Genomic DNA, 25,618 nt, shown 5'->3' on the forward strand with positions numbered 1-25,618 from the left:
AATGTTAAAGATGACAAATATAGAATTAGAATTAACAGATTATGATATGATATTGATGATAGAGAAAAATATAAGAGGGTGAATTTCACAATGTAGTAAAATATATATAAAACCAAACAACATATTTATGGAAGATTATATTGAAAATAAAGAAGATTCTTACTTAATGTACTTAGATGCTAACAATTTGTATGGATGATAATGAGCCAATACTTACCATTTAAGGGATTTAATTGGTTAAGTGAAGAAGAAATAAAAGGAACAGATTTTGCAAATGTTCCTGATATTTGTGAAAAGGTTACATTTTAAAAGTTGATCTTGAATATCCAAAAGAATTACATGACTATCACCTAGACTATCCATTAGCTCCTCAAAATATGCGCCCACCTGGTTGAAAACAATCAAAACTGTTACAACTTTATACGATAAAGAAAAATATGTAATTAAGAAAATTCATCGAGTAATAGAGTTTAAACAATCAGATTGGTTAAAGAATTACATAGATTTAAACACACAGATGAGAACTAGAGCAAAAAATGATTTTGAGAAAGACTTATAAGCTAATGAACAATTAAGTTTTTGCAAAGACAATGGAAAATATTAGAGAGAGAGTTAACATTAAACTAGTAAGTCATGAGAAAAAAATTGACAAGCTTGTAACAAAACCAAACTACAAAAGCACTACAGTTTTTATGGAAAATTTAGTAGCTGTTCACGTGAATAAACTTCAAGTGCAATTTAACAAACCGATTTATGTCAACTTTAGATTTGTCTAAACATTTAATGTACGAGTTTCACTATAATGTGATGAAACCTAAGTATCAAGACAAAATAGAAGTTTGTTACACAGATACAGATATTTACATTTATCAAATTCAAACTAAAAATATATACGAAGACTTTAAAAGTTTTATTTACTTCGATACAAGTGATTACCGAAAAAATAACAAATACGAGATACCACAAATAAATAAGAAAGTATTGGGTAAAATGAAAGATGAACTTAAAGGAACAATCATAGAAGAATTTGTTGGTTTAAGATCAAAAATGTATTCAACCAATTCGAAAAAGATAAATGTTGTAAAAAACCAAAAGGAGTTAAGAAAAATATTATAAGTAAAGAACTTTCATTTAACGATTATAAAGACTGTTTATTTAATCAAAAAATATTATAAAAAGATTAATTTAATCAGAAGTTATAAGCACGATTAGTACAGTGTAGAAGTAAACAAGCTAGCATGAAGTTGTGTTGATGATAAAAGATGTGTTTTAAAGGATGGGATAACTACCCTGCCATGGGGACATAAGTTAGAAGAGTTATAGATATAAGTTTAGCTTTAGTTAGTTATGTTCTTTATTGTTATTATGCTATCAAGTTTAAATTGATTTTGATTAGGATAAGGTTTGTCTTCTGTTTTTTCGGTGTAGATATAAGCTTGTAGATGTAATATAGTTATAGTTCTTAAATGTAAGTTTTTATGGATATCATAAAGCCTATGCTCTTGCGCTATGTAACTTAGTATAGTTATTTGTAAGGTTTTATGGGCCTTCTGTAAATGCTTTGTGCTATCCTTGTATGTTAAATAATATTGGTCAAAGTACTGTTCCTTCTGTGCTGATCAAAGATATTTCCAAAATGTGTATCGTCATTTGTAGCCGTCATTCAATACCGTCATTCTCATTTTCAATACCGTCATTTGTACGTGGTTTAACTTTTCAATATTCTTCTGTATTAAATAATATTGGTCAAAGTACTATTCCTTCTGTGCTGGTCAAAGATATGTCCAAAATGGGTTAGTTTGGAGTTTTGGCCCTGAAGTTACCAATACATACTACTACAGCTTGTCGTTAACAAGCTGTTTCGTTTCTTGCATACGAAACACCATAGATATTATCAAAGGAATCACAATTTTCTTTCGCGAGAGTCCATTAAGAAGAAAAAATATTCTACATCTTTCTTAAACTCGCTGGACTTCCAAATACAGCAGCATCAGAAAGTTTTCTAAACATTTCGTAGAAATAATGTGTGCATTAGAAGAACTCTCAATAAATTCTAGTTTTTGAAATTAGAAGCAACACATATCTTCCTTTTTTAAAGGAACAACAGTAGCCTTCATTGTTTCTCTGTCAGTTATCAGTCAGTATTCCTCGTGCCTTGAGCCAGTGGCAGAAATTTTGCAAGGGTTTCAGCTGAACTTAATTGGGACAAAATCTCACATTACCTAGTTGATTTGTTTGTTCAAGGAACAGACAGCAACAGCTAAAGCTATATTTCATCCGTTCTTCGAAAAGTATACTCGTGTTGATGAACTGAATAACAAGCTATCAGTTCCAAGATTTGCGTCTCGACAAGTTCATCGTGCTAATCCTTCTTACACAAATGCGGAAGAATATTATCGGCAAGCCATATTTAAACGTTATATAGGTTCTTTGCTACATTTGCTAAATGCTAGATTTTCCTAAAAACATAGTCCAGGATTTTCACTCTTCACACTGGATTCCCGCGAAATGAAAAAAAATATCTTGAAGCCACAATTCATGAAAATGATAGATGAAATACATGAAATTTATGAATTTGACAATTTCCTTTCCCAAGCTGAACGCTGGTACGATTTATGGAAATATCTAGATGCAGACAGTTTAGAGACTCTCTTTTTTTATTTGATGGATTATGCAACACTTTATCCGGCAATAAGGCAAGGAATACAAATAATGGTTATCCTTCCCATTACAACTTATACGGCCTTATGCAAGGTCGTTCTGAAGCGTAACTAGTGACGTACTAAAGATTCTAGTAACTTATATTTTCTGCGGTAGTCAGGCCTTTAGTATGTCGCTAATCATTCGTCAAAACGACTCTGCATAAGGCCCATAGTGTTGAGAGAGAAGTTTCCGCACTCTAAGTCAGGTTAAAACATGATTAAGATCAAATATATCTGAAGACAGATTGACAGGATTGCATATGATGAATCTCCATTGGGAACTTAAACATAAAACACAATTCATATCAGACATGATAGGATGCTTTTGGGAAACAGCCGAGACGTATGCAGTTTGTTCAAGAAATAACTCAATGCTTAGTATAATGGTGAATGTGTATCTATATATGCAGATATTTTTGTATGTGCGTTTTCCTTTATATTGTGTTTGCTTTTTTTTTAAAAAATAATAAAGTCGTCAATTTACCTAATAAGAAAGTTCAGAAATGTAACCTGAATGCAGACAAAATGTAAATTAAATTGAGTTCTGTGTTTTGTAAAATGATTACGGAAGAAATAAAGTTTATGCGCATTTTCTATGAACTTTATGAAACAGCACATGGAAGTTCTACTTTGTGGCAGAAACACAAAGATGACGGTGATGTTTTCTTATAAAAACTGCTATTTCTGTTTGGTAACTAAGACTATGATACCGTTTTCATAAATATATTTTTGCCTGAATTATTTTTTAGTTTCTCTTTATTGTGAAATTATTATATTGCATATTGATGGCCATATTTGTATTATAACTCATATACACGTTTTGCTTTTCGTGCACTAAAGTTATTTTCTTGTATTTATTGAGATCCCGACATCAGTCTCATTCTTGAATCACTTCACGAAGGGCTGATAAATAGAGAAACAACATGAACATAGCACTGTTATAAAGTTTTCTCTCTCTTTTTATAGTTGGTTTGTTTTGAATTTAGCGCCCTTAATAGCCCGAGGCTGTATGAGATGTGAATCTAAAGCTTAATGTGGAATGCGAAGTTATGAGGTCAGCATCCACCGGGAATCTAGTCTGGGTCTCCCACAACAAACGCTCATACGATAAACAATACATACGATATATATATATGGGTGCGTCATTTATAATGTCAAACCTTGATGACGGAGAAACCAAAAGAGAGAGAGAAGCGAAACCTTGCACGAAGCAACTATACAAAGGGGCACATTGGTAGACGTATTCTTTGACATCACCGAATGGACAGTGTTGCCAACCCAATATAAAGTTATGATTTTTTAAATGGAACAACCTAAATTGTATTTCATAATTGAATTCAACACTAAAAAGCAAGACGAAAGATATGCCACCCGCAGGTCAGTGTTGCAAACTTCTCGAGAAATAACATTAAATATGTGTCACATTTAAACGCCTTTTGCACACACAGGGAGTGAGGTACACACTAGTTTTGCACAATAATTTAAATATTGGCCAGAACGGTTTAAATTGACCCCAAGTTTAGATCGGTCCGTTAAACAGTGTTGACAACAGGAAAGACAAAAGTCGAGTTCGGATATGGTGCAATAACTTGAAAAAGGCCATAAGTACATTACGGTTTAAAATTTATAGGACACTTTGGTATGTCATAAGAAGCATTCGCACGTTTGTTTGAAGACGATACGTCAAGTACTTACCAAGATATTCGGAATTTTGTAAACGCTGACAGCGTTACCTACTTCTACAGCGCAAAATTCTCTTTATTTCTTGGAAATATTACCATGTATTGAACATGCTGTGAAAAACAGTAAAGTTTGCACTACTGTGCTACGTGAATATTTTGACTTGTGTACAGATACTATTCACAATCATGTACAATCGCAGTGTCTTACATGCAGGACTTGCCGGAATCCATAAATGTGTAGATGAACAAAATATTATTAACGGTATGAACATGACTTCTCCAAGTGTATCTCTTGATAAGAACAGTGATGTGAACATTGACGGTGTAAGATTAAAATTGGAAATGAAAGTATTTTGCTAACAAAAACTCATAGATTCAATTATGGCTGATTTGTTCGAGAGTGTACAAACACAACCATTTTGGAGGGACACCGATACTCAACTTTCGGAGGGTATTAACGAAGTGGACGTCTGTTCATAAAGAAGAAAACATATTTATATTGAAAAGTGTAGTTATAAATTCAAAAATAAAAAATATAGTGAAAGTGAAATGTTTTATTTGCGTCTTGTGCTCGTTTAATACACTTCAATATGATAGGATTTTTAATTAGTGTACTAATGTTTTTTATGACAAGAATATCGTAACATTTTTCCCTGTATACTCTAGGTATTATGTATAATAATAATAATGAATTCAAATACTTGAAATGTTTGTTAAATAAAAGTTAGTATTTGAAATCATTATTATTATTATTATACAACCCTGTCTTAAGTATAATAGGCCTTGTTTATTTTGCAAAAAAGAAACTTTACAATAATTAATATTAAATTTTAAAACAAAGTTGTATCATAATAATAATAATAATATTGCATTCACAAACTTGTTTTAATTTACGAAAGAATATCTGATAAAGTATTTGAATTCATTATTATTATTCTTTTGGTTATATGATTACATTATTGAATTAAAAAATCAGTTCTAAATTCTTTTTTAAAACATAGTATGAAATTCTTTAATTCAATGAGTTTAAAAATATGTTTTATTATATATGTATTTAATTACATAGTTGATCATAAAACATTTATTTATTAGGAAATAGAAGAAAATAAATAAAACATTTGTATACAGAGAAAAAAATAATACAATGTATTTATTGATGATAATATTTACACAAGAAAAACGAAGGAAAGTATAGTACATTTTTGTTTCAAAAAGGGATTAAAATATTTAATTCTTCTTCTTCTTCTTGCTCACTGTGCAAGTGATTTAAAAAAGTCACTTTTCTTCACAACACACACCCACTTTTTTAATAGTCCTTTTTAATATGGCCACTTGATGAGGACTCCACAGATGACATATATGACGATGATGCTGATGATGATGGTACATAGATAGAAGTCATACTATACAATGATGCTCTCCATACACACGCTGACGATCTTTTATTCTCTGAACTGAAAAAAATTGAAAAAAAAACTAAAATTTATTTTATCTATAATCATGAACAAATAAAACAACAAACAAAAATATATGTATACAATACACGTTATAATAAAGAAGAAGGAGAAATGACTACCTGCAGTAATAGAAAGAATTTAAGATTTATTTTATCGATGACAAAAAGTATCCAAAACAAACGAAGAAGAAATAACAGTTATAACAATAATAATGAAGACATGATAATAGGTATACAGGAGGCATTTTCGCCGATTCCAAGAGATTCATCCAAAACATGGCTGAAGTAGCATTCTTATTGGTCACGTACCGATGACGTCACCTACTATTACTACTACTACTTTTGCTACGGATCTGTTTAGTACAAGGGCAAACCTACTTTAATGAAAGAAGTTCAATGGAAATTTTAAAAAATAATCGGTTAATCACTTTGGACCTGTATAGTACAAGGGCAAACTTATTTTAATGAAAGAAGTTTAATGAAAATTTTAAAAAGTGATCATTAAATCACTTTCTGAATATTATTTGTAATATTATTTTTACAAAAGAAGTGTTATAAAAATTTTAAAATAATAAAAGAAAACTTTCCTTACTAGCATGTTGCGCTAGCTCACTCGGCCGCGAGGGACGACAACAACTGGCGTTTACTTTGTGCTGTATGTATGTCATGACTCGTGATGTCGTATCTGTATCGGCCAACCAGATCAGAGGAATTCTGAAGCCCTTGGGATCCGCGAAAATGCATACAGAAGAAATGATTAATAAATACAGCAACCTGTATTAATAAATACAGCAATCGATGATCATTTTTTCCGGAATTGATGAGAAGGTATAACGAAAATCGTTTAAGGACTTTCCTTTAGCTTTAAAGCAAAGGAATAGGTATGAATAATGTCCACATAGGGGTGATTTGACACTTTGAATTTGTTTATTATTAAATGTATAAGAATGTGAATTTCTACGAAGAAATTGAACATGTTGCATTACATATGGAGGAAATCCAAATGTATCGAAGTAGTGGACACGTCCATCAGTATTAATATATACGGAAATCCAATGGGTACCGATTTTATTAGCTGGGTCTGTATTTATGATGATAGCTGCAGGTAGTGGAACATGCATTGATAACTAATTCGCTGCATATATGGCAATGAAATGATTGTGAAATAAAGAATTTGTTTGAAGTGCATGCAATAAGTCTAGTGTAGAGGACATCATGTATAAAAATGCAGACATGTGCTCCCATGCGCAATAAAAATTGCGCGTATACTATAACTCACTATTTTTCGCATTTATTCCATTTTCCTGACGATTATGAGTAAAATTCAGTTAGTATGTGGAGATAATAGAAAGCTATCCATCTGAGGTGATATTTCCAAAAAATATAATAAAATAATAAAAATACAAGCAAAATACAAAATTATGATCGGTTTTGTGCATACTGGCAATCATGATTTCTAGGGATTTTTCAGTAGCAAAGCACGATTGGGGAAAGAAATTGACAATAGGCAGTGAACGAGCTGGCGGAAGGAACTGGAAAGTGGAGTAAAATATTGAATTTATTGGTTTAAACCTCGTGTCTAGATGGTTTCCCAAATATTAAGTTGCTTCTGTAACCAAGATGTCGTACGGAAATATAGAAAAAGAGGTAATCTCCTGTCTTTTGGTTGGAAGTGACATGCGCTATGGATATTAGCATTTATTTGTTAAGAAAAAGAGAAGAAGCAAACAGTTCTTTCCGTGGTTAGCGTGGTGGATTAGTAGTTCTTAAACTATTTTGACACTAGATCGAATCCCATCCTTGTGTAACGTATCAGCGTTCGTAGAAGAAAACAAAGAGACTTTCAAGAATATTGTAAAATTTTTGTGAGTAAGTGGTTACGTAATTTTGCCTCTACACAATAGAGGTCACTTCTGTCTTGAGCAGTTTTATAGCCACGAGAAGTTCTCTCGCTGGTCAATAGATGGCATGACAAGTACTGTCAGCTGATTGCAGGCTTGCTGCGGGGTAAGCCTTGTGAGCCACGTCATTCTGTTCAGGTACGCGTAGTGGTTAAGAATAAAATTTGTGAATTGTTTTTTTCGATCTAATGTAATCTATAAATTATATTTTCGGTGATGGGTTTGGGTTTATGAATTGTAAGGGCTTAAGAAGATGTGGAAGAGCTTATGAATGGTGGAAGTTAGTTATAGTGTTGCGCTGGAATATTTAATTTAATATTGTGTTTCGTATGTGTGAAATTTGGTAGTGTAATGGCTAAAACAGAAATTGGGCAGTGTTCCAGTACTGTATGGGAAATAACGGGAGGTCAAAATATGTAACCTTTTTGGTGTGTGGAAGGATTTTTTAAAATTATTTTCGCCCCGTTTTTATTTCCTGTAGAGTACTGATTTAGTTCCCCTTTTCTGGGTTTGGATCCCCACGTGGTTCGGATCCCAAGGAAGAGCCTTTATAACCGTAAGTAATGGTAGCAACTTATAGTCATATTGAGCGCATTAAGTATTTGACTAAACCCGATACTATAAAATTGGTACTACGGAAATATTTAGTGTAGGATTTTTACGTAACTTCTTGCATTAATAATTTTTGGAAAGAAATTAATCGAACTATTTAGAAGGTCTGTTAAACGTTGTTGCCAGATGAAAAATGAAGGTCTGTTAAACGTTGTCCATTAGAAGCCAGATGAAAAATATCAGATTCAGATATTGATTGTGTTAACCATAAAGAGGTTTGGATGAAAGCTATGGAGAACACGATAAAAAAATTTGTAGAAACGTAGAATATTGTTTGAGAAAAATAGAAAAGAAATAAATCTGGAAATTGGACATCAGGTTTTGATTAAAAATTATGCAAAATCTTCTTTAAAGGATAAATTTGCCAAGAGCTTTTTTATGTATGGATGGGCTCTTATAAGGTAATTCGTTTACTTACAACTAGCACTTTGTTGGCTGAAGATATTTCCAATCTAAACAGAAAAAGGGTTCATGTATCTGATGTTTAAAGGTTCTTTCCTAGAGGAAATTAGTATAAAAATTTGATCCATATGCATTTTTGTGAAATTCTATTCAATTATGGGCTTGTGATATGTTAGCAACCAGATAAATTGAAGAAAAGGTAGATTATTGACAGATATAAATAATGTAAAGGGCTAGGAATAAAGAAATAGAAGGTTGGAGTAGAATAAAATCAGTTATTTGTAAAATTGTCCGATAGTTTCTCGTCTCCGACCTATTCAATAAAGTATATATATATATATATATATATATATATATATATATATATATATATATATATATATATATATATATATGGTGTTAATGTACAACACTGATAAACTGTAAGAGGGATTCCCCGTATTAAAATAAGAAAATGTTCGTATGGACCTACGACGAAAAGTGCATAGTTTCAGAGCAAAGGCTGTCCAAAATTTCGAAAAAGCCAAATTTGAACAGGCCCTATTTTGAATACCAGAAACTCTGGATACTGGTCCTTCGTAAAGGAAGCCACGAATACGCAATCCAAAAGTGCATATTTCCTCAATTTTCAAAAGGTGTACAGGGCAGTCCCTACAGCCTGTAATTCTCACATATACTGTCAATATATTTGTCAGATGTACCCTGATTTCAAGGAGGATCCAAAGTAGACAGGAGGTAAGCCTTCACAACAAAGGACATCCAATGCTTCGGAGGCAATTGGAAGTGTTACGAATCAGCAGCTTCATGTTTTTTCGTTCAGAATAACGCGCGATGCGATCTATCTCGTCATGGTATATTTCACGTTTTCTTCACTTATAATCGTGAAAGATAACATTCCAGCATCCGTTCTCCCGAGTACGAGACACCGTGCTGCTGACGATCCTTAACACTTCTGACATCGCGCCAAAGGATTCCGTGTTCACTGCTATCAAGCTATCGTTTGCTTACATTTGACCAATCATAAAGTCAGAGTATAGGGCCTGGACCAAAGAGGTTACATGCTCTAACTTATGAAAGAATGTCTTCAACTGGTTAACTGCTGAAAGCATGTATGGAGCCTGGTCTGTAATGACCAGGACAACTTTATCGAACTGGGCACCGTTGGGCTAGAGCTTTTGACAAAAGTCCATGAATGACTGCATGACTGTACTGGCATTGGCTTTCACAACTCATACATCTTGAATAACATGTGCTTAACTTTTTCACCTGCGAGGGGAAAGACTAGAATGCTCAAAATATATCGATCCTTTGAATCTGTAGTTGCATCCAGCATGATTTCCTCATCGAAATACGACACTTTCTCCTTGATTCTTCGTATGGTTTCTTGATAAACAGGTACAAGATATTTTTTTTCTTAAAGTACTCTAATCGGGAACTGACGTTCGTGTATACTTTTCAAGAAATCCTTTCAAGGCTGGATGGTTTACCTTATTGAGTGGAATTCCTGCTTGAGTTAAAGCTGCACACAAATCAATGCTAAATTTCTTTAGATTTTGAACCTTTGAAGAACACTGCTCAAAGGCGTTTCTTAATAGCGGGTGTCGGAATTTGTTAGTTTGAAGAGACTTATTCTTTTGATGCTTTGAACTAGAAATGTGTTGCAGGATACGGTCTCGTTGATGTTTTTCATCCAATGTGATTCCTGAATCACAAACAGTGCATCGAATAATGCTCCCATCAGTCTCGATGAAATCCTGCATGAACTCCTGAGACAGGGACAAATATCTGAATTTGGACACCTTCAGCATGAGGAATTCTTATACTTAACTCGTTAAGCAACAAACAACTTCGATTCAATAACAGAAACGTACTGGGAAAAAGTTTAAGTTAATTTTTATTCCCTATTACTAGATTTAAATTTCAAGCTAGCTAAAACTCAACTCTGACTGTTGTCAACAATTAGAATGTATAAATACACTGCTACTGATTCAATATAAATTAAAAGAACCCAATGAACTAATGTTTTCCATTGTTGCAGGTGTGCTGTATTTGTGTTCCTTTAGTCCGGCGTTCACTGAAAGGAAACAGGCGCAATAATTCCACTTGGAAAGTAAATAAAATGGTAAAATGTGGTGTAGAAAAATGAAGAAGCAGAAGAGAAAGACCAGAAAAGGGGGAGGAAAGAGGATTTGAACAGAGTGGAAAAAAAGGGATAAAGGCTACAAAAAGGGGGGAAAAGGTGCTGGAAAATGACCCCCATTCTTAATTTCAGGCAACATCTCACACATTGGTTTCTTTGAGAGAGCTCTATTTTGCCCTACAAAGAAAATATCGCACCTAAAAATCCTAACCCTGATTATATATTTCTCACTTTTCCCCACCGTTTTAGCACTATTCATCTGTGTACTTGGCCCTGAGCTTTTCTCTCGATTGTAACCTTTCCCTGATTTTAGTGTTTATTATTCCTGCTTATGGTCTTACTTTCCCTGATTGTTGTGACCTTTACTTTGAGCAATTGCTTTTCAATTCAAAAATAGTTTTTGTGAGATACACATGACAAATTCTACATTTAGCCTACATGAATTATGTCCGTGGTACCAAAATCCTAGTTGGTTGTTACGGCGAAGAGAGAGACAGTAAATGTTTATGCAGTGTTTATGTATGACAGGTTATGAAAATTATTAGTCTTTTTGTTGGCAATAATGGGCAAGCCAGTTGTGCAGGACGAGGAAGCCTTCTGATGGAGAAGTCTTGCCTTCCCGTAAAGAGACATAATTTACAATAAGATTCCAACAATACCGTAACATGTACGAAATTAATATTGAAAGTAGTTTATAGATTAGTCTTTTTCTGTTCGTAATTTTGTTTAGGTCATACGTAATGTGGTGTTACTTTCACATGATAGTTAAGACATTTGAAGATAGTATAATTGCGAAATTGAGGTAAACATCTCATTTAGTATGAATGTAGATAAAGCAATTAATTTTAATCTTGTACGAGCTGGCATATGATATGTCGAAGTGGGGAAAACCGATTCCAAATATATCGTACTAGAATTAGCTTGCTGACAGCTTGTTGCTAATTTTATGGAGAAACGAGTGTGTTGTTAATCGCATTGGATCATTTGTATACGCCTGTAAAGAAAGTTCTTCGTGTTTAAGATAGGTATAATATCAGTTTATACAGTTTAATTCTCTGAGGAAGTATTTCAGAATTATCAACCTGCATTTCGCATATTTATGTGCCCTTAAGAAGAACTGCATTTCATGCCACAAGCGTTTTGTAAATATTGTAGAAGTGGGTAATCCGAAAAATTCATTTGGCATCTGCATTACGAAAAGGGATGTGCTATATTATTGGCATTTGTGCCGTATCGCCGGACCACTTTGAAAACTGAAAAGAAGTACCAAAATGTATTGCATTCGGTTATATTTTGTTGGATTACATTAAATTACGTTAGATTACGTTACATTAGGCGTGCAGTATTACTTTAATACGTATCCATAGTATAAGTATTAGTAGTTGTAGGAGCAGGAGTAAGAGTAGTAATAGTAGTACTAGGAACGGGTTAGAAGCCCTGCAGGAGTTGGTTGGGTTCTGTTGTTGATATGAAATGGACAAATTAAAGACTTACCAATTTTTTCTGTACATTTTACAATTTATGGATCCGTATAGTAAAACAAGTGTACCTCTCCACGAAATAGTCCATCCGCGGCATTTGAGCCTTTGATTTTAGGATAGGTAGGGACACTTTTATTTTTACTTCATACATCCCCTTATCAAGTAAACAAGTTTGCTTCAAAAGAAAGAAAAGTACGTATCTTGACAAATATGTGAATGAAGTTTCTACAGTTCTAGCGGGTTCAGTCGAGCAGACGGTTCTACCCGTCAAAATAGCAATTGGGCAAGTCTTTAATTTGCCCATTTTATTTTGAGAACAGAGCCCAACCAACCCATCGGAGCTTCTAACCAGTTCCTATTTCGGTAATAGTATACATGAGAACGTCGTGATCTGCGTTTCTTCTGTGTTCTATTACCACTTCTACATGAAATACCGTAAATTTTCTACGTAGTACAATAGTAAGAAGTATCCATGTGCACAAGACATGCGATATGCGTTAAATTCCTCCCCCCCCCTTACACACACATAGTCATAGATAAAGTACAAGGGCACTACATATGCAGATATGAAGTACAGGTACGTTCTGTTTTATTTTCGTGTCAGCCGATAAGTAAATCAAAGTCGCTTTGTTACCCCCTTGGTAAGTTCGTAGATACTCAATGAATAATCCCTGAAAGTATGAGCGTCCAGCTCCTTCGGGAACTGACGCGGCTTTACGTATACTATATCCCCTATTTCTACTCCTACTTCTGTTACTACTACTTATACTATGGATCCGTGTGTTAAAACTACGCATTTTTTTCGTGAATAAATGCGAGTGTGAATATAAGTAATTAGTGTCAGTGAAAGGGTTGTATGTGTGCTCCTGCCCTGACTTGGTTAATTAGCATGCTTGCTTTGTAGTGGCCACCTAGCACAAGTTGGTTCGTGTTTTATGCACTGTAATGTTTATGGCATGTGTCCACACTCTATTTATACTGAGCCCTCCAAGAAGTCAATCTGAAAGTAGTAATCGAGCTCTTCATTTAGTGTATGCTTTGCTAAAAGAAATACAAAGCTCTAATCTAACCTAAAAATGTAAGAAATGTGTCATAATTTGGTAAAACCGTCTGCCCAAGTAATGCAGTTGTAGCATGTAATACGGTTCCAGCATAAATTTGACATACGGTTCTTTTCGTTCAGTTTATAGCTCTTTCGAAGTTCCTTTTTTTTGATTCATACTGTCCGGGTTTTTATTGTCATTAGTTCCTTTGTACTTCATTAATCAGTTCATTTGTTCCTAATCTAAACAGGGTTTGCCACAGTAGGTCCACTCCCTCTCCCAAAAAAGTTTTTTCAAGTTGGGCTCACTTACAAAAAACGTTTTAAAACTCAGTGTATTTTTTCGATATTTTATTTCCTGAATTATTTCCGGAAGTAGAAAAACATTATACAACAAAACAGTTGTTTTTTTCAAAAAACCAACTGGTTTAAACCAAAAAACGAAAAATTTCGTAAAATCTTGATGAACACACATTTGTGGGTTATCGCGTGTCACTTCCGCATATTATTCGTATTATATGCAGACCTAAATTCCCCATTCATTACTCAGAGATTATACTACAGAAGCAACTTTTTTTTTTTTTATGAGTTGATGAATGTTTCTTTTGTAATTTTTTTAGTTTGTTATTATTGTTATGCAATTGCAATCAAAGAAAAATTCCAAATATTGTTTCGCTTTAATAATGTTTACTATTAATAAAATACATCGAAATATCGTACTTTTGGGGGGGGGGGAAAGGTGTCATACTACAACGATATGTTGTGTTCGTTGGCCAAATGTCTGATCTTGTCTATAAAATATGCACTAGCCAGCTGGATTAAGAAGAAAAGAAAAGATATATTATAAAATCAATGTATTAAATAAATGAATGTGTTATTACTATGGTAACCGAAGTAAGGTTAGACATAATGTAAACTACCTTGTAAGGATCATAATGTTTATAGAAGGGAAGGTAGACAATAAACGACATTTTGCATTATGTCAATTCAGTTTACCGGTACTCATTGTGTGGCTCAAACAACGATAAAATAATATCGTTAAGGATCAGGAGGTGACTGACAGTTATATATTATATGGTGCCGAAACGCCGAGAAACCTTGTGTATCGTTCAGAAGTTCTAGTAAGACGATCACAATCAAGCCAAATACTAATTTCACTGTTTTGAGAAGTGGCACAAAAATAGATAGAAATGCCAAGATGATTGATATTGAACACGAAGTGGTTGATAACAGTACAAATGAAACTGAAACAAATCGTACTGAAAGTGTGTTGGATCTCCTCAAACAACTCTCTCAACAGCAACAACAAATTAAGGATGAACTCTTTCAACAGCGACAACAACTTAAGGATGAATTCTCTCAACTACGACAGCATTTGAAACAGTGCATTGGACAATCAAATGTCATATGTTAAAATGGGTGCTTTAAATGAACGTGAACCTTCTAGAGAAACAACGGAGAAGGCAGATTTTGAGTTTACATTAGTGAAATGTACTGAGTTCTTGCAAAAACATACTGCCGTATTGGTTGGATCAGACTATCCCAACTTTTCTTCTCAGTCGAATGTTTTTGATTGTCTTGTGGATGCTGCGTGTAATGAAGATTTTGGTATGCATCGAAGTGTGAAAAGTTACAATCGTTTTCGTCTAGTGAATGCTATTGACAACTTGAATTCACAGTATCATGTTGAGTATTATCATGTCATGAATAGAATCATTTAATGGCATGTACACAACAGTAGCTCATGTAGCAAGAAGTAAGTTGATTCCAGTATTCGTGAAATTCAGAAAGAAAACGTGTGTTCCCACTAATGTTTGTATTGATTGGCCGATTGAGTTGAATCTGCTGAACTGTGCATTCAATGACAAGACTAATATGATAATAGTGAGCAATCCGACCATGTCCTTACGGAACATGATACAGTGCGTTGACTTCAATCATCTAAGCATGACATTGCGAGATTTTGAAAATCCTTCAATGATATAATAGTGATAACTTGAACCATACTAACCTTAATCGAAACCAAATTCGACAAATTCATGTGTGATTAAAGTGTGATCCCAATGTACAAGGTGATGTTAAATACACGTGTACCAGTATGTAACCAAACCTAACTACAGAGATGGAAGTCAAAATGATTGGCGAAGAGAAGAGTGGATTGACAGAAAGAGAAAGAAGTCAGACAGAAATTATCCGCCTGACAACAATGCGGCTACTTATAAGAAGCAAAACAAAGATACATGGGATGCCCCGAGGGAGTCTTCGTGGAACAGAAACCATGGCCGGACAGACTACCGTGGGTGTCATGTAAAGAAGAAGTACAGTTCCATTAGGAGACACGATATTTCACCACCAGTGAAACGAATGAGAACTGAACCTAATTTTACCGGTAATACGACGCAATCTAACCGTAGAAATGGTAATTGGAACTTCAGAAATAGCCAGAATCACAACAGAAATAATATGGTTTATCAGAATCGATGCGTAGATGGCAGAAATTACGGTAATAAAAGTAAGAAACGAAGAACTGTGGAAGTAAATAACGCGTAATACTGTATTACTATTTACGACTTTCAATGTAACTTATATGAAGTCGTTGGTCACGTAACTTAAGCCAAAGTTACGGCGTTTGAGAAAACCGTACTCAATTGATTTTTGCTTTATTCCGCTTTAAATATCGTTATGATTTTGTTTGTTATTTGTATTTCATTTTGAATGCTATAAAGATAATTTAATGAATTGACGAATGGAACAATTCGTACTTTTGTGATTTTAATAAGAAGTTAATTATTATGTTATGTTCTGATTATTATCAATATTTCAATCTTAATCTGTATTTTGTTCAACTATATATTATATCCGATCCTTTTACGTTCAAAGAACAACTATATGAATATCACATACATCTTTTTGAAATCTTTCTTCTCAATTTGCCCAAATGTTTTTAATTTATTAATTAACATTGTGTGGCTTTGAATGGACTTAATATAGCTTTATAATTCGGAATTCCTTATCGACGTTATATTATATAAAAATATAAATACATAAATGATTATAAGATTAAATGTAAAATGAATGATATATATGAGTTATTATGAAATGTGATTTTGTTTACATACGAGGGATGTCCGAAAAGTACTGATGATTAGTACAGGAATCCTAACGGGCCAAAATTCTTTTCTTTTATTTATAAGCTAAATAAAAGAAAGTCCATATGTTCGCGCGCCATGTACAACGATAGGTTGTATTCTTTGGCCAAATGTTTGATCTTGTCTATAAAATATGCACTAGCCAGCTAGATTAAGAAGAAGAAGAAAAGAAAAGATATATTATAAAATCAATGTATTCAATAAATGAATGTGTTGTTATCACCAAGACGACATATTTAGTTATTACTATGGTAACCGAAGTATGGTTAGACATAATGTAAACTACCTTGTAAGGATCATAACGTTTATTTAAAAAAAAAAAAAAAGGAAGGTGAACAATAAACGACATTATGCATTATGTCAATTTAGTGTACTCATTGTGTGGCTCAAACGACGATAATAATATCGTTAAGGATCAGATGGTGACAGACAGTCAGTTATAATACAAACCTTATGAGAGGCATTTACTGAGATCAGAAGTATCTATGGTATCTATTTATGTATAAATGGGTCAGATCCAAAGTGGACTCAAATAATTATCTTTATTCACTTTTCTTACTGATATCAAAAGTCGTTGTATTCTTGTTTAACTTGGACTAATAAAAGTCGTAGTGAACTAACTTGGACTTAATTAGCCCTTCTGTACTCTGCAATATTTTGAAATTGTCCATATGTAATTCTGTATAATGGTTTCACTTGTGCAACTGTTTATCTTTTTGTACTTCTCAAATGACTCTTGATAATTTGACAATTATATTAAAAGTATATAAAGAACAGTATAACGTATCAGGAATCCTTCATGATTGAGTCGGCGGACGTACCACATTTGTGGCCAATTAGTCCCGGTTTCAAGTTCAAATGGAGGACAATTTGTTTCGGATGTAAGTCAAGAAACAGTTTGGACTCCGCTTTAAGCTTAAGTGACTCCTTCCAGCATAACCCGGTTATTGCATAATAACATCAAATTGAAACAAACTTATTTCTGTCCATATGTGATACAAATGCATAGAGCAAATTATTTAAACCAGAAAAACCAGGTTTAAACCAGGGTGGATTGATTTAAATCAGTCTGATTTAGATCACTTAATTTTTTAAATAAAAATAGTTGATTTAAATCAAATTCCGAAATAAATTAATTTAAAGTGACAATAAGTAAAATCCCGTTTCTGTTTTGTTATTTCGATTATGGAAATTAATAATCATAATACGATGAGACTCAAATATACAGTATAGTATGAAAACAAATGTCATGCAGAGGATGATTAGGGAAAATCTCGTTTTGAACAGGTAACGGAGCAATCCTGCTTTCTTCTTTTCGTAACATTGGGTTTGGGTTTTAAAATCGTTAACTATTCCAACGGGGAAATCACTATCGACATTTAAGACAAAAATTCTTTTTTGTGCGTCTGTTTGTTTGTTCCTAGATAATAGGGTGTATTTAGAGGGGTCTTACCCCCTCTCCATTTTTGTTTTTTGTTTTATAAGTTTAGGCGAAATTTATGTATTTCATACCGCAAGCTAGTTCTGAGTTTTTAAAAATAGGCCCCTGCCAAATATAAGTAACTTTTGTGAAAAAAAGTGTCATTTTGATAAACGTTGCTGTGCTTTTTCCTTAATGCTTAACCTTTTAAATTATATAATTAAATTATTATATTTAAATTATATATTATTTTTAGGTGTTAGGGTAGAATCTTCATTATTCCATTAAAAAAGTACCAATAAGGCTTTTTACTTCGTTTTCTTCAAGACTTTACCTATGCTTTCACGCCTTTCTGCGTTGAAGCATAGTGTGTGATGACGTCATAAATTTAAAAAGATGAAATTTTTTGTTATGCGTATTATTATTATTTGGCGGGTTATATTTTGTATTCAGAAGACTGATATTTTGCACACTCGTTCAGTGCACCTCTTAATAATTTTCAGATGTTTTCAGATCTCTTTGTGGAAACAGTGGGGTCCAGAGGGGCAAAAATGTTTTTTTTTTTTTTTTTTTTAAAAAAAAGAATATTTTTAACAAAAACATAGCTTATTCGTGATTTTCCCGCCTCAGATGGAGACATGTGAATGGTACCGTTTGAAAGACTGTTCTATTCTGAAGAAAATAATGTACGTACTATGCTCCTAGGATAAATAGGTATGTCTCAAGAAACTGTTATCTGAGATCCTGTTTTATACGGGAATCTGGGGTATTTGGGGAATATTATTTTTCGCGGGCTTACTTTTGCACCTACAAGATTGAAATTTTGCACATTTACTCAGTGCACCTCTCAGTATTTTTCAGATTTGTTTCAGATCTCTGCCTTAAAACAGGGAGAGGGGTCCACAGAGGTATTTTTTTTAAAGATATTTTTAACAGAAAATTCCTTTTTTCGTGATTTACCCGCCCCAGATACATGATGGAGATATTTGAAGGGACCCGTTTGAAAATTTGTTTTATTCTGAAGAGAATAATGTACAAATCATGATCCTAGGATAAATAGGGATGTCTGAGGAAATTTTTATATTACATCTGGGTCATCATGGGAATGTTCTTAGCTTATTGTTAAATAATTTCCTCACCCTTACTACTCAAGATAGAAGCTTGAAATTTTGTACACATATTTAGTACACCCCTTAGTATTTCCCAGTTGATTTTGAGATCTGTGCGTTAACACAGGAGAATCCAGAGGGGATCAAATTGTTAAAAAAAAAAAAAAAAAAAAAATGCCGATTACTCTCAAAATTTTCCGCTTCAGAGACATGATACGGAAATGTGAATGTTACCGTTTCAAAAGCTGTTCTATTCTAAAGAGAGTGATATATATGCACCATGATCCTAGGATAAATAGGGATGATGCTGTAGCTGGTTGACTAAAAGTCTATAATTTACGTTTAAAAAGAGCCATAGTTTAAAAGGGTTAAGAAACATTGTTTGAGATTGATATAGGTTAACGATTGAGGTTAATTCAAAATTCAACCCCAATACTTTCACTTAATGGCATAATTAGCATTTAATTCTAATTCCTAATGCTTTTTCTTCAGTTCGCGACTTGCATTATACGAGGAGAAAGATTTGATTTACATCAAAAAATCTATTTAAATCAAAAAAATCAACAAAAATGATTTTTTTAAAAAATCGAGTTTTTTCCATCCTGGTTTAAACCAAAAAAAACGTTTTTTTTTTTTGTTTTTTCAATAAAAACCATGGTTTTTGCCAACCCTGCAACAAACTATTCATGAAAATGGGGGTTTAATATGTGAAGTTAGAATGAATATAACCATTTGTTATTAAAATATTTAGGTTCAAGGAAATATGATGAACACTTCTCTAAAACATAATTGCATACCTGAATTTTTCCAATTCCCGTAAAATTGTCGGTTTGACAGTAACGCATTCAAAGTAATAGGAAGGATAGTCATAGGATAAGAAATAATGATACTTTCGAACATAGCTTATAGTTCGCTGTTTGAAATACTCAGCTTCTTGTTTGTTACTTAATGTAGTGATATTATTAGAAGAAAATGTTCCTTTGGCAAATGCAGAAAACTTGGTTGTAGGTAAACATATACGTTTTTGGACCACAGAAATTGTTTAAAAAGAGCAATTGAGTCGTTAAGATATTCATTCTCTATCCATACAACAAGAGAAAAAAGGTTTGTAGTTTCGATAGCCATGCGTGTCAAGTTGTTCATTCTTGTGGGAATGCAATACTTTTGAACCTTGTTCAAAACACGCTCGATGCTTTTATTTTTTATTTTGTAACTTTTTAGTTATTTGTGCCGTACAATTTTATAGAATATGTATTACACGGAGATGATTGACAGCTTTCTGACTTGTCCGAAAATTAGATGTCGTTCACATGCAAAACCTTTTCTATATATCCCAGTATGATTTGTCCTTAGTGCAGATCACTTCTTACATCGATCCATAATATAATTTTAAACTTGAAAGTAAATCCGGAGTTTCAGTGTTTAGGAAATCACTGTTAGCCCTAATAACTCCTTCCTCACTACCAGAACGTTATTATTATTATTATTATTATTATTATTATTATTATTATTATTATTATTATTATTATTATTATTATTATTATTATTATTATTATTATTAAAGTACTAAACAAAAAAGTTTTAAGGGTGCTAAAATTAGTGAGACAAATTTTATTTCTTCGCAGTTTGTTGTTACACCTATGAACTTTATATGTTGTTTAAGTGCATGAGACCGATTGTAGACAGCTTTTCACGGCGATCTCAGTTTTTTTTTTTTTTTTTTTTTTTTAATCAGTTAAATGCATTAATACTTGCCAATAATATACGCCAGTCAGTTATCACCATTTGCTAGAGTGCGTATCATATGAATGCTCTCAGAATTCCATAAATCACTGGTCGTTACTTTACCCCGAACAATCTTTTATGAGTATTTTGGAAGTAGAGATAAGGTGTTTTTTTCTACTGCTTTCAAACCTGTTTTGTCTCAAGTTCAAAGTGGTAGATGTTAAGTCATATCCTGAGTTACGAACTTTACTAAACCCTGCTTGTATCCTCTTTATAAAGATAAATGATATCCTTACTGGCGTCCACTCGCTCACGTTTTTATATAGCGAAGTTTGTCTGGTGAGAAATGAAAATGAGTTTGGTTAGTCAATAAGTATAATTGACTAATTTTTAACTAACTAATTTTTATTATTTATTACCACAAGAGTACAATGTTTTTATTCGTATCATTTTTCAACATAATCACCCAACTCTTCATTGCACCTGATCCACCGTTGCACAAGTGTTCTGATACCCTCTGCAAAAAAGGTTTTCGGTTGTGCAACAAGCCACGAATGCACCGCTTCCTTCGTTTGTTGATCGAAGCTGAGTCGACGGCCTCTGAGAGCATCTTTAAGTGGACCAAACAGATAGTAATCCGACGGGGCGAGATCGGGACTGCATGCAGGATGCTCGAACACCTCGAAACGCAGCATCTGAAGATTTTGAGCGGTTTGGGTGGTGGTAAGTGGGCGCGCATTGCCATGCAACACGAGAACGCCTTCCGACAATTGACCTTGCATTGGCTTCATTTTGCTTACCAGCATATCACTGTACCTTTTACTGTTTATTGTTGACTCCTTTTCCAGGTTATGTTCCAAGGTTGGCCCTTGTGAGTCCCAAACACTTTCCCTGCAGAAGGTTTCATCTCCAGTGATGATTTGCCTGAGAACGGTTCACCTCCGTTCGCATAACGGTCCAGTAGATGCTGATAAATTGTCATATGGTTTCGCTGTTTTGAGCTTTTTTGGAACTCAGCTCGCACAGACTTCCTAACAGCTCGCACAGACTTCCTAAAAGTTGAACCTGTAATGCATGATACCATATGCAAACCATGACTAATCTGCATATGGGTTTCCACGTCAACAATTAATCGTCTGTTGTTCAGAATCAAGACACGGACTCGTTCAATAATGTCATCAGTTATTGCTATAACTGAACGCTTTGCTTTTTCCTTATCCGTCACGCTCGTTCGGTCACTTTTGAACTGTTCAATTCAGTGGTAGATATCTTACTGTGGCAATATATTGTCCCCGTATTGTGCTGAAAGTCTTCTATGAATTTCCGCTCCTGGTACACTTTCAGACCACAAAAAACGGATGACAGAGCGCTGTTCTTCTTTGGTGCACACACAAAGCGGCCATCTTTACTTCACAACAGCGCAAAGCGGACTGATGTGATTATGTTGCAATCTACCACAGGCGAAGCCAACGGTGACACCTATTGTCTGGTGAGCACACAGTGCCATAGAGCCAACCTGAAAAGAAATAGAAGAATATTGCAAATACTTATTGACTTAAATTGATATATATACACATCAACTTAAAGAAAATCTTATGCAGAATGCAAATTAAGTTACAGTAGTTACTTATATGTTCAACAATGGGGTGATACTTTATAAAATATGACGTAGATGAAACATAAGTTAGCTTTTCCGTATGTTCATTTCATGATCTGCCCGTTATAGCCTACAGTGAGGTCCACATTCGACTATTTAGTCAACCTCTCAATCGTGCAGTACCATTCTTCTGTCCATTCTTATCGTGCGGGTGTTCAAGATTGCACAGATAGAGTGCTGAATTTGTCAAACGTATAGTGAAGCTTGTCAGTTCTGAAATTCACGTTATACTCTAAAAAATTATGTTTTTCTTTCACAAATATTTTACTGGGTGCATTTTAGAAGAAAACTCGTACAATTCATTTAGATCGGACATAGAATGGGGAAAGGGGTCACATCACAACGACAAAGACCAGTTAAATTGGTGAGTGTGTCAAAACCAATAATTATGTCCACCATGAAAGTACAGTAGGTAGGCAGTTGGCTAAGATTCGGGAAGCGGGGTGCATAAAAGTGGAGAAGTTGGCTGATGTCAAAAAGTGAAATCCACTGCGGCTGTGTCTTGGAGACAAATTTCAGCCATCACATGATCTTGCAACTAGTTGACGGGAAATATTTGATGTCAGTGTTTGTTCTTGTATAGTGAGAAACAAATTGAAATTCATCGGTCGGCGTTCACACAGGATTGTAAAGAAGCCATGCCTTAAAAAAAAAAAAAAAAAAAAAAAAAAAAAAAAAAAAAAAAAAAAAAAAAAAAAAAGTACGTATGCAGTGGGCCTAGGCTCACAAGGATTGGCTTAGTGAATAATGGCGCAAAGTATTGTTCAGTGATGAGACAAAAATCAACATTTATGGAAATGATTCACATGCCAGGATGTATGGCATGTCTGGTGAAGCTCTTAATCTTGCATATACTATTAAAACCTCGAAATATCCAACAAATGTCATGATTCGGGATGTTTTTCTTCGAATGGGGTCGATAGAACACTTATTTGTGATGCTGTTGTGATTTTCAGACTAAAATGATGCCTTCGGGAAGAGATTTATTCAAAGGTGAACCCTTCATTTTTCAAGACTATTCCACCGTGCCAGAGTTATAAAAGATAATAATATTCTGTCATCACGGCATGTTACCTCACTTCCTTGACCCGGTAATTCGCCGGACTTAAACCCTATTTAAAATTTATAGCGTGATTTAAAGGTTATGGTTCGTGCAAGGATACCTACAACAACAAATTAGTTAGTTAAAGCAATAAACGACCTCTGACAACATAGCATTCAAGTGGAGACACTGCAAAATTTAGTAAATTTTATACCGAAACAATGCAGTCTAGTTATCAAATCGCGTGAATATCCAGTTAAGTATTAGCTCAAGCCAAAGTCATTTTTGTACAAACCTAGGCTGTCGTATTTGGTAAAGTATCACCAATTGTTGCAGATATAGATAACTTCTGTAACTTAATTTGCATTCTGCATGAAATCTCCTTTCAATTCATGGATATTTCGTTGTATGTTTATACTTGCTTATGTAGAAACTTGTTATTAAACCTTGTAAATGCATAAAATTACATGGAGTTGCTATTAATTTTTCCATACTGTATATTGCTCTGAAGGTTTCATAAGCTAATATAATGAACTAATTATACTATTACTGTTTTTTTTTTTTTTTTTTGTTTAGTCCATGAAGTGAATTGTATTGGACGTCAGTGAAGTGATCAAATATCTCGGGAATGAAGTGGAATACTGGGTATCAGTGGTGTGAAGTCAGAGTAAGTTTTGTTCTATTAACTGACTTTTTAAGTTACTATTTCTGTGATTAACATTGGAGATATACGATGCGATTGAAATCTATACTTCAATAGTACAGTTAGTGATGTTTTTATACAAATATTACACAAGTTTGCTAGTATAGCATACGCAGTTGCAGAAAAGATAAATATTGAAGGATCTAAAATGAACGAAAATATAAATATTTTTGTAATGTGATTTAACAATTTGCCTTTCTTTAAATTATTTGTGCGAAATTACAGGTGGTCATAAATTTATAGCGGCTTTTAATATACAGGGTGAGCCAAAGGTGACATGACATCCTCCTTTCTCCGAAGCTGAGGAGCGGTGTCATCCTTTCAAGTTCAACATTATACATGGAGATAGAGGCCCTATGTTAGAGGGTACTTCGGTTCATGCCGGCCACCTTAAACTCCTCCATACTGTATCGAGGTCATTTTTTTTTCTAATAGAAAGGAGTCATGTAGAATATCAGATAATATTTGTAAGTTCTCTTGAATCTATTTACCTATCTAACTAGATTTTACATGTCTGTTGTCCTGTGAAAGTAATAAACTCGGACACTAAACGGAACTTTGCTTTCTCACAGGTAAATAACAGTGGCACTGACAAGAGACGAAAGAGTAGAAGTGATTATAGTGTCCCGAAACATGGAGGTGATAAATTCTTACTGTAACAACCACCAACCAGACAAGCCACCATTTTCACATTGCAGGGTTTAATAGCGAATTTCCGTGTAACTGAAAGCGTTGTGGACAATCCTTATTGTGATAAGCCTGAGACATCCTTATGAAAGAACGTCAACAGTGATCTTGGCAAAGGTCCATCAACAGTGGTCCAATGCGCAGTACACACAATCTGTCAACTGTCGTGGAGTTAACCAGACATAAGTTCTACGGGGTATACAAATACGTGGAACCCATTTAAAAATCGAACTGCAGAAGGAACTCACGGAGGTCAACTCTGACAGACGCATGGGATTAAAAGGGCTCCCTGATTTCATAGAAGCATTCTGTTCAGTGATAAATTTCTATGTCTATATTTATCTATCTATCTGGGAGGTTAACCGTCAGCATCATAGGTATTGGAGTGATCATATGATGCTTCACTATAACCTTCACTAGACGAACACTTTTAAAGAGGCTGCTCCCTAGTTATGGTGCGGTTTGGAATACGAAACACCCGTTTTACTGGACCGATATTCATCGATACGGAACAGTACTTGTAAACACTACAGGAGACAGTGTTTCCTTCCCTACTGAATGAAAATAAGAGTTTACCCTGTTACTTATAAAAAAATAAAAAAAAAATAAAGTTTTCACCGTAGTATGGCATGAGAGTTCGTCAATGGCTCAAGATACAATTTTGTGAATATTGGATTGGGCGCCTCCAGTGGAATGACCGTCTGTAAG

The 25,618-nt window shown here is 34.0% G+C and overlaps 1 protein-coding gene across 3 annotated transcripts in view; it reads left to right on the forward strand.

Moving 5' to 3' along the window:
- Positions 1–11,397: 11,397 nt before the first annotated feature.
- Positions 11,398–25,618, forward strand: part of LOC145694953 (nuclear RNA export factor 1-like) — a 74,953-nt gene continuing 60,732 nt past the window's right edge. The window contains exons 1-2 of one of the 3 annotated variants that reach the window (XM_081771756.1): positions 11,398–11,562; positions 24,097–24,187. In XM_081771756.1, coding sequence (XP_081627882.1) covers positions 24,149–24,187 — 39 coding nt within the window. In that variant the 5' untranslated portion in view covers positions 11,398–11,562; positions 24,097–24,148. The other 2 variants (XM_081771757.1, XM_081771758.1) reach the window with 2 other exon arrangements.

The sequence above is a fragment of the Thermobia domestica genome, chromosome 9 (assembly GCF_964235325.1).
Source record: "Thermobia domestica chromosome 9, izTheDome1.hap1.1, whole genome shotgun sequence".
Lineage (NCBI taxonomy): Eukaryota > Metazoa > Arthropoda > Insecta > Zygentoma > Lepismatidae > Thermobia > Thermobia domestica.